Genomic DNA, 14,680 nt, shown 5'->3' with positions numbered 1-14,680 from the left:
GCTTTTCTACTCCTTGTTTTGCCTGAGGGTGCATCTTCTGTTCTGTATGATTAATGTTATTTCTGTCCATGTCAGCTTTATCCACAAGTTACATCCGTCATCCCCGAAGAAACAAACGCAAAGACTCACATGACTTTTTCTTTTTCCTGTTTCAAGCAGCGTTGTGTTTCACTTCTTCCTCTTTTTGCGGACACTTCATGGGGGCCATATTATACGACTCCTAACAACATGCACTTCACAAAACAGCCATTTGTGCTCTTCTAATAGACCTGGACAAAAAAACAACAACCTGTAGTTAACCCAAAATAATCCTTCCAGCAGATGATCAAAAGCTTTAAAATATCCGGCACACGTGCAAGATCACATGCCTAACATTGGGATCATATCGCTTACAGGGTCTTGTATAAGAAACAAGGAGAGTAAGTGATGAGGCATAACATTCCTCCACGTGATTTAATGCATTTTATTCATAGGCCACTGGTTCGATAAAGTGGACACTCATGCAGAAGCAGGAGGTGTAGTGATCTGTACAGCAGAGCCATCTGCTGGTGATCAAGGCCCATGGCTTTTTTCTGCTTATAGTAGAGGACTAAAATACAGCGCTGATCACAGATCGTAATTCTAGACAATCTCTATAATAATCTTTATCCGTGCCTTCTAGGCGTTTGGCCTCTTAAAAAACATTACCACCATACATGTCTTATTGTCACCCCTTGTTCTCAATTGCATAATTTCAACCGAAGACTGATGTATCACATGGTATTTAAACATTATCTAGAGAAGAAAAACAACTTTCAAATATTTTATAAAGCTAAATTAGGATAGTATGCTTTTTTTTGTTGGCTTGCCACCCCTCAGGTTCTTTTGTGCAAACTCAAGGACCACTGATGAAGGATTTTGTGTCACACCGACAGTGCTGTCTGGGACAGTTGATATTTGAAGAAAGCTATATGGCAGTCTTCATAGGAAAACCTTCCACTAGCGTTTACCATTCAACAATACTGTTTATTTAATCAGAATAACTTACGTTAGATGTAACTACTCCAACCATTGTGAACATTTTTTTTATCTTGCTGATATAAGTTGGCACAAAGGAAATCTTTTGAATATTAAATATGTTATTAGCTCGGGTAGACACACTCATGTCAGGCCCAAAAGCCACATAAGGAAAAAGACAAGACAAATTGCTCATGTGGAATGAGACCCCTTTTCTCGTCTTACTATAAAGAAAGAGTTACTTATAAAACACGTGTATTTGTGCTTTGACTCTTAATAAAAACAGAACAAATGGGCACTTGCTGTTATGACATTTATGTTAAATGATGGAAAGAATGACATCAAATTGAAACAAAACTAAAGCATTTTACAGGTTTAATTTCATTCGGGGAAGGACAGGACATGATTTTTTAATTCAATTTTACGGCACTCAGTCCTCCGGACGGGTTCTCGGCTCGTGTCATCGGTAAATCACCACAAGCTCAGAGGAAGTTGATCAGAATTGCAGCAGCTCGCCTCATAGAGAGAGAAGCAGCGCACGCGTAAACCGTTTGGGTCACACGTTGCAGGCTCCAGGGCTGCTCTTCAGGCTATCGGAATGATCTCGTCGCTGCACTGGCACGCGGCGGGACACCAGGAGGACACCAGGTTGTTGCCGCATCCAACCATTGCCTTCAGACTGGGACAGTTGGTGTATTTGTTCACGTAGGGACAGGGGTTGGCTGAAGTGAAACGACGGAGAGGAGAGGTCAGCCTGTTGTCTTTGCCAAAAAAAGCAGCCTCATGAAATGTGTGACTTACTGCACAGTTTGTCCACACAGTTTTTGGGGCAGGAAGCACACGGGAGTCCGGCCGTGTACGGCGGCCACGACTTGAAGTTCCCTCTGTGGAACAAATCAGGAAACTTGTCAGGTGCTTTCACCCGACTCTTAAATAAAAACAGCTCTCCCGCAAAGGACACAACAGGAGTCAAAAGGAGGGGGTCACTTACGCTCGGAAATAATGGCAGGCATAGAAATAAATGTTGTTAGGGCACAATGTCATCCCACAGCCAACTTTGTAGGAGCTATTCCACACCACCTGACAAAAAGAAGGTAAAAAAAAATAAGAAAAACCCCCAAACGTTATCTGAAAGACGGCAAAACACTTTTCCATTTGATCGATGGTTACATCAGAATTGATTCATGAAAAAATATAGATTCATTCAAATCAACCAACCCGACAGAACGGCACCAACGTTACGGTATGTGGTCATCGCTGCTGCCACGCAATCACCTGTGTCTGTTACCATGACAACGGCTAACTGTTACCTGTGTGTAGTGACCCACGGTTTTGCCGTTGCTGGAGCCGTTGGGGTACAGGTAGTTGGACACCTCGTTGTGCCAGGCGGTGACCACGGCGGTCCACGAGTTAGGGGACGACGAATAGAACAGATTCTCCCCCATTTCATATCCTGTAGATGTGAAGGAGAGTTCTTTTTGAGATAAAAACAGGGTTCACTAATAGGCCAGAGCGTGATAATGTTCCCAATGATAACACATCACACTCTGTGTCATTTGTTTTTAAAAGAAGATATTGAGACTGGAGATAAGATAATGTTCAGCGTGACGCCGACATTCAAGCGCAAGGTCACTCACTTCACGGGGAACCCTCACACACACACGCACACACACACACACACACACACACACACACACACACTCCCGAGTCGTTATATCAGGGGCTGGCATTCGTGGAGCGAAAAAGAGAAAGAGGAATAAAGAGACGTTATACCATTGAGCGTGCGGGTGCTGGGATTTCCGTGACCCAGAATGCATTGGTCAACCCAGGCCTGAGCACTGGCTGCTACCTCCTGGCTGTAGTTCTGTGAAAGAGAGACAGGTAAAACAAATCAGCCGCAGACCGGCGCGCAGAGACGGATCGGTTCTCTCGCGGGATGTGGGTTTTGAAAATGGGATCATTTGCCGCTTGAGAGTCTGAAGGAGGGAGACTTTTCGCCCGTCTTTTGTGCAGAAACCTCGCACCTCCACAAAGGAAAAGGACATGAGACGTCTTGATTCCTCCCGTTGACTCAATTATTTTCAACTGTGTGCAATGCTCGTCCTCATAGATTAGAGCGTGTTGACAATACCAAAATGTAATGGAAATTAAAATGACATTTTAGATTAATTCTGTTTATCTATGAGAGGCCATGGTCAACATGTGTTTTCACGTTTCATCGCACTTAAAGGGCCAGTGTGCAGGACTTGTGGCGGAATCTGGCGGCGAGGTTGCAGACCGCGACAAAAAAAAGAAAACATCCCGCGTGTGCAAAGCGTGGAGGAGGAGTTAATAATGGTGGCGCATGGAGTAGTGCAGTGGTTCGATTCCCATGTGCCCCATGTCGAAGTGTCTCTGAGCAAGACACCTAACCCCTAATTGCTCCCCAGGCAAAAATGTAATGCATGGGTTATAATGCACTGTAAGTCGCTTTGGATAAAAGCGTCAGATATTTAACATGTAATGTAATAAAGTGCAAATTTGAAAACACAAAAGTAGCCCCACCAAGAGCCAGGGCTCGGTTTGTCCATTCTGTGCTACTGAGGACATGGCGGTGCAACAAGGTGTCCAATGAGCGGACCTGCTCCATATGTTGAAAGAAACAACTCATTTCAATGGTAATGATTATTAACATATCATTGATGTAATATTTTGCAGGTGGATCCCCATAAATGCTGTACATTGGCCCTTTAAGGTCAACCACCGTGGATTCACTTTTCTTCTCACAGGCGAGTTTTTAGCTAATATTACCAGAGCCGCTCATGAAGTAAAAGCAGGACTGACCATCATCAGCATGTCAGAAGCAGTAGGCTGAACAGCTCTCCGGAAGGCATTGTGGACGTCTTTGATCTCGGCCTGTATCGCTGGTTTATCCGGGCAAAAGTCTGAACACACACAAACGCACACGCACACAAACACACACACACAGACTTAATACCACTCGGTAAACAACATTAAGGAATAATAAAGCCTGATATTTAGTCTGGTGGCTTAATTTCTACTTCATGACTCACATCAAAATCCTGGTTTAATTACTCAGAAATGGGTTGACATAACAGAAGAATTTACAGGGAGGATTTACACCAAATCCTATAATCTTATAGGAAGACCTATTGACATGGTTTCTGAGTTGATGCCTGAAAATAGCATGTGTCTGTAAAGCCAAACGCGGCAGACGGAGTTAACGCCGTGCTTACCTTGCTGTGGACACACGCGAGAGAGCCCGCAGAAACATTCCAAGAGAAGAAGAGATTTAAGTTATGGTCAAGATATCAGAGGGGTAAAGAATTATTTGACATTTCTGATTGTAAAACAAGGACTTTCCAGTGGTCCAAAAGTTATTCCTGCTCAACAAATTCCTGAAAACATATGAATCACAGCTAAAAGTGTCATTTCACATTACATTACATGTCATTTATACATGTTTCTCGTCTTCGTACCACTCCAGTGTGACCAAATAGATCTAAGAATTTCCAATCTACGTATCATTTCAATACTTCTAAATACTTCTACTCACATTAACGCAGGCAGAGTGCACTTGCTGCAGGGTCAAGATGCAAATCACGAAAGTGAACATATTTTCTTTTTCTGCACAAAAAAAAGAAGATTAAAACAAAGTAAGATTCCTGAAGAAAAAAAAAACTGACAAATACATTTTTTTAAAATATCACAGCAAAAACACGTATTGAGCCATCCGGGAAATAGTAAAAAACAACGTTTTGGGAAAGCCGAAGAGAGGCATACCTGCTCCTGAGTCTTCCAAGGGTGCAGGTGAGCCGCGGCTCTCCGCTCCCTCCTTTTATGGGACCCGGCTCTGTTGCACAACCCCCCCCCCTCCGGCCTCTCCACAATGGTCACTTAAAAGAGTAACACTGACACAAAGTAAACACGGATTAGTTCAGCCCCAAGGTGCAGTGACTTTGTGATGCATTGCTTCAGGGTTTAACCTCGGGCTTACGGGCAGAATGTAAAGGCATTTACATAAAGTAAATAAAGAGGAAAAGGAGCACTGGTCGATTACAAGGTAGATCCGTGTTGTCCTCTGCTTAATGGATTACAGCCATACAGCACGTGTTGGCTGAGGACGCGCCCTTTGCTTGCTCTGGTACAACACGCGGCGCAGGAGGTCTGAAGGTGACCAGCGCCGTGGGGTCCGGACTGACGGTTCATGCATCTACGTACATGACTGTGTTTCAGGAACAGTGTGATTAATGCAAACTCTGGGTGAAAATGTGGGGAGGCGGGAGGGGCCCCTACAGCCCCTACAAATTAAGCATAGGACGTTTGAGCGGTTATGTTTGGAAAATACCACTGATTAAACAAAAAGTGAGTCTGTTTGGGGACGGGTTTTTTTGCAACACGTGAAAAAAAAAACAATTCTATAAAAACCTTTTTGATTGTAAATCTATATTTTTCACTTTATATCAATGACCTTTTAGTGTATTCAATGTTTGTCTACGTAGCTAATCTGGCTCCCTATTGATTGATGTTTCAACGCTTTTGTCAGAAAAATAAAGGTAAAGCTGGGTATGCCTGAAGGTGTGGCTGCCTCGTCTTTAACCCTTTCCCAGTGAGTTTCATTTATGTACCGTCTGGGATCTGAATGCAGATTAAGGTTGCTCCGTGGCAGTAAATATTTGCTAAAACATTAGAACCATGTGTGTAGCATGTCAATGTTCTTTGTCATGCTAAGTGAGAGTGACCTCATGTTAATATGTGAGTTTTTTTAAACTCATTCGGCCAATGAGCATACTTTTAACTTGTTATATTTGTACATTCTAAATACATGCAGCACTAGTTTCTAATCTTTTTTTTTATTATTTTGATATTGTTCAACAGGATAATAATAATGAACTACAAATAAACTGTGTAAAAGACTTGCCCTGGACTGCTGGCTCTGCAATAAATAAAATAACAATCATAATGATAAACAGAAGTTTGACTTTGGAAATCTTTTGCATGTTCACATTCCTCTCTGTTGACTTGTGATTCTGTGTCTAAATGCTCAATAAGAAACATGCTGCTATCGTCTCTTCTTGTGTCTTGTGTAGCTAAAGTGAGTCTCAGTGTCCAAAAACGAGCACTACTTGTTCTTCTTGTTTAGTAACCTTGGTAAAAATGTGTTGTTTTTTTTAACAGTCTGTACAATACTGTACATGATACAGTATGAACATATCCTTTGGAGTGATACTGTGATTGCACCTGCTGCAATGACGCTTATTGGAAAACACATTGTCTCATTGCTGCTGAATCAAAAGAACAAATGAATTACACAACTTTCCAGCTGAAATTTTTTTTTTTTATAGGAAAGTTTTCTTTTAAAAGGAAATGCAGTATAGACATCTAATGTCAGTATTGTTTTTCATGGTAGGTTCACCGAGATATTTCACTCAAACGCCCTCCTTTAAAACTAAGCAAAATAAATGGAATTCAGCTTTCTGGGAATCATGAACTTTGCAACACTTCATGTCACGTGACACTGACCCGCTGGCTTCACGTAAACCAGAGAGAGTGTCCACCACAGCCTGCTGCTGACAGCGTTACACGACAGCGATGACTGATGTCATGGGTGGGGCGCTTCGTGCGGCATTGTATAGATTTTGGATGTGGTTTTATTGGAAGAAAAACTCTTCCCTTCAGGTAGGAATAAAAAATAATTTAAAAAAACTCCATTTAGAGTTGATAGCGGCGGTTGTGGCACCGAGCGGGTGCAGCTCCAGGAGGGACGGCCTGGGCCGAGGGCCCCGACGCGGCCGGGCCTCTGTTCGAGGTATACGACAAAGGTCTCTTGTTGGAATCCGGTTGTGGTTCACACATGTTGCTAAACAGGTATTTCCATTTTTGAAAAGAAAGAAAGTACACCATCGACCCACCAACGCGCCTTGACACAGTCGAAGCAGAAGCATTCTCGTGTATTTTCGCTTTCAAACATCAGCCCTTTTGTATCTAAAACAAATCTTTGAGATTCAAAAATCAAAAAATCACAAACCACTTTCTCGTCTTTTTCAGGTTTTGAACTTAATGAATCATTGACTTTCACTCGCAGTTACAGTCAGTGTCAAATGCAACGGCACCGGACTGGGTGGCAGGCGATGGACATCCTGGTGGGGGAAATAAAGCATGCCGCATGGTACACGTTACATAACTGTCATATTTACACCCATCAGCATTACAGACACAGCAGATTGACTTGATTGATACACACATAGTGCTTTTCTTTACACAGAAATTTGCCCACTCAAGCAAAATGAGTAATGCATAATGCATAGGAAAGAATGCGTGATGCATATTTAATCATTGGCTTATTCAAATGAGACACTGTCGTCTTGAACAGACTCACTTCCCGCTTCAACCACTGGGGGGCGCTGACACATCTCCAGTCGCAGAGGAGCGGTGGAAGCGGCCGAGGTCTGAAAAGTGTGAAGCCTTTCACAATAAAAGCCTCTGGGAGCCGTGCGCAGAATCAGAATCAGCTGCTGCTGGGCCTCTCCATCGTTACGCCTGCTGTCACACCACTCGTCCCGCTTCAGTTGTCCCACAGTGGGACGTTCGGGGTCGAGATTACATAAAGGTTACAGAACAAACGCACCTAATTTGGATCAAAAGTGTAAGATTTGACAGCGGCACCGCGTCCTCTTCCTATGCGTGCATGCTTTTATTGTATCTGCTGCCTAATGCTGGCCATGTTGGCCATTGCGCTGCGGGTGATCATTAGTGCCCTTTCGGGCCTTCGGCCCAATGGCGCCCCCCCCCCCCCCCCCGGCCTTTTTGGCACGTGTTTTTATTTGACAAGTCAATTTCCCACTTTCTCCTGTTCAATTCCAAGCTCAGGTCTCCCCACGGGTTGTTTAGGAGATTTGATTTAACCAAACCCACCCTTTTCCCTTCCAGCGCTGAAACTTTTCCGCGTGAAGGTGGTCTAATGCTGGAGTACGCCCTTCCAAAATGGGAGAGCGCGTTGCCCAGATTCCGGATTGCGTGTTGGCAGTTTCCGATTAAAGCCCGCCGGGGGCCTGCAGACGTGACAGCAAAACAGAGGCAGGAGAGCTCGTAAAAAAGAGACGAACCATCACTTTTGAGGGCTCTTCTCGAAAAGGCAGCTGAGAAACCTGGCGAAATGAGCGAGTGAACGGCGCCACGAGGCTGAAAACCACCAATGTCGTGGGGGCACATTGTGTGAGAATGGTGAGTCTAATTGTGACTCTTGGGATTGTGTGCAGCTCTTTCTCAGTAATCATGGCAACGCGTCATAAAGTGAGTCCACCTTTGTCTCGGCTGTTTTTCGAGTTCTATTCAACACTCTATTTCAATTGTAAATCGGATTTCTGACAGGAATCGTTTAGATGGGCTACCAGATAGATTAGGACATGATGATTTGGAGGCCGTGTGCGGATGTCAGACTCTAAATGGATGCAGTGAGATCGGCGAGAGTGAATCCAAAACAGTACGAGATGTTCTCAGAAAGCGGTTTGGGCTTCCATCGTTTGCTGGACGTTCACCGGAAAGGAGAAAAATAAAAACAGCATCTTTACAAACCCTTGTGAAGCCCAAAAGAAGCTCAGTCAGACTTGGGTGAAGTCTAATTATTATGACTGATTCTTAATATCCAAATATCGATGGCAGCTTCTATACATTTCTTTCTAGAAACAGAAATCACAGTTTTATAAATAATGAATCCGGACCAGGAATGTGAATTATGCAGAGAGGAGAGTAGTAATAAAACACACAAACGACATGCCTTTGACCCCCACCCTTAAAAAATAACGTATTACCAGCCCCCCCCCCCACAAAAAAAAAACTTGACTTAAACTATGAGCATGTGTACTGACTATATGGCAAAGTATAGTCTCTCTTTTCTACTTCCCTCCATCCCTCTCTCTAAAACCATCCCTCTTCCTTTAGTCCTTCACTCCCCCTAACCCCCCCCCCCCCAACCCCTAACTACAGCATTTCTCTGCCCCCCTCCTCTCCTCAGATGGATTCTTCAGTCAGCCGAGTGGAACCGGTGGGGCTGCTGAAGAGACAGAGACACAAAGACGCAGAGACGCAGAGAGAGAGAGAGAGAGAGAGAGAGAGAGAGAGAAAGGGGAAGGAGAGACAGGGGAGGGAGGTAAATATGTGACAGGATGTGGTTTCCCTGATCTTGCAGAACGTCGGTGTGCGAGCATACTTTGAGCGTGACCTAGACGCACCGTGCTTACAAGTGTGTTGGAGCTGCGTTTGGGTGGAGAGGGAGGGGGGGAGAGGCGAAGCAAACCGCTGGATCTGCTGCCGCCGCCGCTGCCGCTACTGCCGCTGCTGCTGCTGCTCCGGTTCCTGAGGATTGTGTTTCCTCCAAGCCGACCACCAGCCTCCTCGGGACAGGACCTGGAAGCCGTCGTCCATCCGTCCCCCCCCCCCCCCCCCCCGCCGGTAGAATGAGTTTCACCGCTGGACGCGTCGCTCCAGCTGCGTCCGGGCACTGAACTTTCTTTTCAACGAGATTCGCTATTTCAAAAAAGAAGAAGAAGGAGAAGAAAGAAACAGAAAACAGGTACGTTTTTCTCCCCTGCTTGCGCGAGAGCTCCTCGACATGTGCGCGCGCGCGTGTGTGTGTGTGTGTGTGCGCGCGTGTGAATTTGAACTTCGGGAACAGATGTGCGGGCGCGTACCGAATTCCCGTTGGACGGCAGCCTCTGGGGCAGTTTGTTTCACCACAGAGGGTCGGTTCATCGGAGATGACGCCGCAAGCCACAAGTTTGGCTTCCCTGGATCGGTGTGTTCCGACAGCCTCTATAGCCACCGCTACCACGCACGCACACGCACGCACGTCCACATGCTCGCAAGCGCACACTCCGGGCCATTCAGCACGCACATCAATAGGTTCGGTTGTTCCGATGTCACATGCGTAATGGATGGTGCACAGCGGCGCTGGGGATGTCACGAATGCCACAGATGCCACACATGTCTACCTGGATCCAATCGTGAACCCCTGCGCGCGTGTCCGTGACGTACAGTACCACGTGCCTCCCCCCCCCACCCACCCACCCCCCGAGTGAGAAGGGGAGTGTGTGAATTGTGAGCTATTGTAAGGATGAAGGTTAAAAGTAAAGGTTTCCCTGAGTGTGTGTGTGTGTGTGTGTGTGTGCGCGCGCAACGTGCATGCTCATATAACCGTGTCTGTCTGTACAAGTGGATGTTTACATGCTTCGACTGTGTGCTCCCGTACACGAGTTCATCCAAGCGTGCGTGCGGGAGGAGGTTTAAAGGGGGAAAAACAAGTCGAGCGATGGCAGGAGGGGAAGGAAGGGCGGGGGGGGGGGCATGAGAGAGAAAGGAAAAGCAGGGGGGGGGGGGGGAGCGCGTGCATGCGCGCGTGTCTGTGCGTGTATGTGCGTGTGCGTGTGTGTGTGTGTGTGAGAGAGAAAGTGAGTGAGGGAGCTCAGTCCGTCTGAACTGCTGTTAATTAGTTCCAGCTGGTGAGCTGTGCAGCGTCAGGCTGCCTTGACTCTACCGTGTTGGGTCAGGAGTTGCCTCTGTCTCGGTCTGTCTGTTCCCCCCCCCCCCCCCACACACACACACACACACAGACACACACACACCCCCACACACGCGTGTGGATAACATACACACATCCAAAGGCATCACAACAACCAAAAAATCACTTAAAAAGCCAGACAGCATATGGGCAGCTCCGGGAAATCCAGTGAAAGATGCCATAGGGTGCACAAGCGTACACACAAACACACACTCGCACACACACACACACTGATGTGCACAAGGTAGCCTCGCACACATTCAAAACAAAAAGACGCCATCAGATGTTGACAAGTTGACGTAAGACACCGACAAATGAAAAAGGAAAACACACTTTCACTGACAAAAGCACACGGTAAACGCACACCTCACACACAAACGCACACACTACACACTCAGGGGAAGAAAAACAGCCTTCTGCTGAACTCCATGTCAAGTGTGCATATCAAAGTGTAGGTGTGGTGAATATGTGCAAAGTGCAATGAACGCATGCACTACCATACATGCCCATATATGCTTCTCATGCACATGACACACACACACACACACACACACACACAATACTCCTCATCAAGCCTCACACGGCTGCATCATACGTTGGCAGCTCTTGTTGGAAATGTGGAATTGATTGTGGTTTGGGCAAAAGAGAGAGCAGAAGGTGAAGAAATCGTTGGCTCACTCCTCCTCGTGGCCGTGTGGTTTTGCTCATGTTTGAGATATCTGTACATCTGAGACTTCTGTTGCCAACCAACACAATGGGAGTGGATGGAATTTCACTTGTGTTACCCGCGGCCTCTGATAACACACACTTTAAAAATGCTTCTACCTTCTGCCGTACAGCTTTTATATAGCTAAAAGCCATAAATGACAACATCAATTTTCCATTCTTTGTGAGCTAGCTCCTTTCCTCAGCGGGAAGAGCCCTAAAATGCTTATTAACCTTTACATTAGACTAAAAGTAATTTTATAGTGACAAACTATTTATATATCACTTGCACTTTTGAATAAACAAAAGAAAAGGCACTTTTTTGTATATTTTATTGGTATTGTTCTTTGAAGTACTGCTTTCACATTGTGCTATACTACTACTAACTCCTTTCTGCATTATACATCATTCATTTAACGTTAATTTGAAATGTTTTTTGCAGGCTCGGTCATATTTCATATAGGTTTTGTACAGTGATCCTTTGAAATGAGTATTTTCACAGCGTGCAGTATCTGTGGCGTTTAAGAGTTTCACTCCTTCCACCATCATTGGTGAAGTGTGAAATTTGATTAAGGAAATTTCGCCAGCGTTGGTTGGCGAGAACCAAAGTGTGTACTTCTCCCCCGGTCTGTAAGTGCAGACAAACACCCACAGACAGACAACGTAAAACGAGAACATGATATACTAAAAATGTAGGGTACATCTAATTGAAAGGTGGTTATTTTTAAACCATAGTAATTTCATTCTACTCTCATTTCACGCAGCGTCCGTTTCGCTGACGCCAGGGACTCAAATAAGCTTCCCATTTGGAACATTTTGAGATGTTGAGTGCTTAATTAAAGGATTTATTGTGGTTTGGTATTATTTTGTTCCAACTTGGATCTTTTTGGCACTAATATAAACTTTAAACACGGCAGTGTCGTCGTGACACAGCGCAAACATTTGGTCTTGGTCCCTCCTCTTCACCCCCCTGAAATGCTCAGTCACGATATCTCGGGCAAAGATTACCCCCCCCCCCCCCCCACCCCACCCCCATCTTCGGTGAAGGTGATGGTGCTTTTGAAGATGCTTAGTTATTCAAGCCCCAGGCATTGCCCTAGACCTGAGGCGGCATCCTAGGATGAATCCTCCAGGCAAGACGGAAGACAAAAGGGCCAATATTCAGCCTGGCTGTGTAGTAGCTTGGCGGAGACAAATAGAGAGAGAGAAACCCCCCCCCCCCCCCTTGATATTTCTATAAGGCAAATTGACTCCTGTTGTAATGGGTGGTCAAGAAAATTGCAGCGGTATTGATTTGCTAATGTTCCACATGGACATATCGATAGGGTGTCTGAAAACCCAAGAACTTGGCTTTGGCTGGCTTTAATAAAAAATGACCTGCCTGGAGCAAGTTTACAGAAAGCAATGAGTCACCCACAGAGAATCTCTTAGAACTCCTCAGTGTTTTAGAGAAAAACACAAAGAAGGAAACGAAAGAATATTCTATTTTTAACCATGTTTCTCTCTCTCTCTCTCTCTCTCTCTCTCTCCTGCTTTCCTGAAAATGACAAACAATCCCACTTTCTTTTTGGCTGCAGCTCAAAAACATCCAAAGCGTTGTTTGTGCAGTTTGAGTAGCGATAGTGTTTTGCTTTTCACGTGTGCGCGCTGAACAAATCCCAGCGTAGACAGATTATGCATGGCAAATCAAACTCGTGACCGTCAAAGGGATGCGGCGTAGTGGAGAGACGGGGAATAGGAGGACGCCAGTGTTTGCTCCGGCACACGGAGGAGTGGGTAAAAGGAGGACGGAGGAGGGGGAAAGCAGGGAGCCGGTCGGGTGGGGGGGGGGGGGGGTGATGAGGAGGGGTGTGGGCTTACAGCGACGAGAACGACAAAAAAAAAAAGAAGAGAGAAACTGACAATGAAAGAGAGAGAGCGAGAAAGAGAGAGAGAGAGAGAGAGGTTGAGAAAGATTGGGGCCTATTATTCTCGTGAGGAGGGCATAGACGTAGAGGGGTTGGTTCCCATGGCAATAGCTCTATCGATGCATGTGTGTGTTTGTGTGTGTGTGTGTGTGTGTGTGTGTGAGGCCTGCGACCGGGCCTTGAGACTGTACGGAGACGGGGTTGGTCGAGGCCATCGCGAACCGCGACGCCACCCAGGACTCTCGAAATGGCGGAGAATCTGAGACGTACACTATTGTCTACTCTCCCTTTTTTTCTCCATCTCACTCATCACAACCTCATCTTCTTTTTTTTTTTGTTGCTTTTCCCGCATGCGTTGCCGTTACGCATCGTCCTTGGGCATTCAGAGCAAATATAACAAATTCAGCGATGTTGAAAAAAGCAATTCCACCTTTGCCACCCATGGCCTCCGTCTTGGGCGATGGTGGGGGGGGGGGGGGGCGTAACGGTTTAGACGTGGAGACGTCACCCCAATAAAATAAATGTAATCTTTTATTCTGGGATCTTCACAGTAGAAATGTTTAAATACATTACAATGCAGTCAGTTACAATGCCCAAAGCCAGCTGAGATGTTTCATCTATGACCAGTCTGCGAGTCGTAGAGCACGCTAAACTGCTTTCCTCTTTAAGTCCCTGAAATATAACTGCCTCTTTTCTTTTTGGTTGTTAAATTACATCGGCGTGATACTAAAGCGATTAATGAATGACAGAATGTCGCTCTGTGTCTGCTAGCTAGTAGCTAGAAAGGCTAGTTGCTAGCAGTGATAGCGGTTAGCTAGCCGGCTAGCTATCACTGTATTGGTGCTCCTTGATATGATTTATACACCATTAAACATGCCGTGTGGATTTGTTTAAATGGTAACCTTCTAGTTTGATTAAAATAGCTAAACTCAATGGTCTGAAAAATTATGCTGGAATATGCCAAAATTTTGCTAGATACATAGTTGACGTTTTCCGCTTGTTAACCAAGTTAGCTTTTTTTATGGCTGAAGCTTTATTAGAAGTATAAGCAGGTGTTATGTAGCATACGGGCAGACAGTTGTACTCCAGCTGTACTATAGGTTTTAGATGGATTATAACAGTTTGAACACAGGGTATTATCAATGGCACGTATCGTATATTTAGTTCTGTACAATAACGGCTAAAGGAAGGAAGACTGGGGGATTTCCAAAGAGAAGAGTTTCAGCTGACCATCAGCAGGGATTGAGGCCGAACCTCGGAGGGTGTTTGAAGGATATTTTGACCGGACGTGATACTGCTGGACACATCTGCGGTGTTTCCTGTGCCCTTTTGTCAAAATGGGTGCCTCTAAGTGCTTGTTCCAGAAAAACAACTGATACGGGCATTTCCTTCTTTGGCAGCAGCGTTTTTTGTGCACGCCCCCCCCCCCCCCCCCCCCGCCCCTTTGGCAGATAAAACCTGTTCAAGCCCCCGCATTTGGAAACCGACGAGGTCGAGTCAACTGGTACTTTCAAAT

General features: G+C 45.5%; 2 protein-coding genes across 2 annotated transcripts in view; one reads left to right on the top strand and one right to left on the bottom strand.

The window, feature by feature from the left end:
* Nucleotides 1-1,539: 1,539 nt before the first annotated feature.
* On the bottom strand, nt 1,540-3,930 carry LOC119197949 (cysteine-rich venom protein; the record flags this gene model as incomplete). Its single annotated transcript, XM_037454685.2, has 6 exons — nt 1,540-1,718; nt 1,798-1,880; nt 1,988-2,076; nt 2,307-2,449; nt 2,770-2,860; nt 3,820-3,930. Coding segments are annotated over 6 exons (654 nt in total), but the record flags the coding sequence as incomplete, so codon positions are not given.
* A 9,481-nt stretch (nt 3,931-13,411) lies between these two features.
* LOC119197943 (raftlin) overlaps nt 13,412-14,680 on the top strand; it is a 24,420-nt gene continuing 23,151 nt past the window's right edge. Inside the window, exon 1 of the mRNA XM_062565552.1 lies at nt 13,412-13,430. Within this exon, the coding sequence (XP_062421536.1) occupies nt 13,412-13,430 (19 nt within the window). The remainder of the gene's footprint in view (nt 13,431-14,680) is intronic.

This window comes from Pungitius pungitius, chromosome 11, assembly GCF_949316345.1.
Source record: "Pungitius pungitius chromosome 11, fPunPun2.1, whole genome shotgun sequence".
NCBI lineage: Eukaryota > Metazoa > Chordata > Actinopteri > Perciformes > Gasterosteidae > Pungitius > Pungitius pungitius.
The sequence above is the reverse complement of the archived record's forward strand: the minus strand, read 5'-3'. Positions and strand labels throughout refer to the sequence as shown.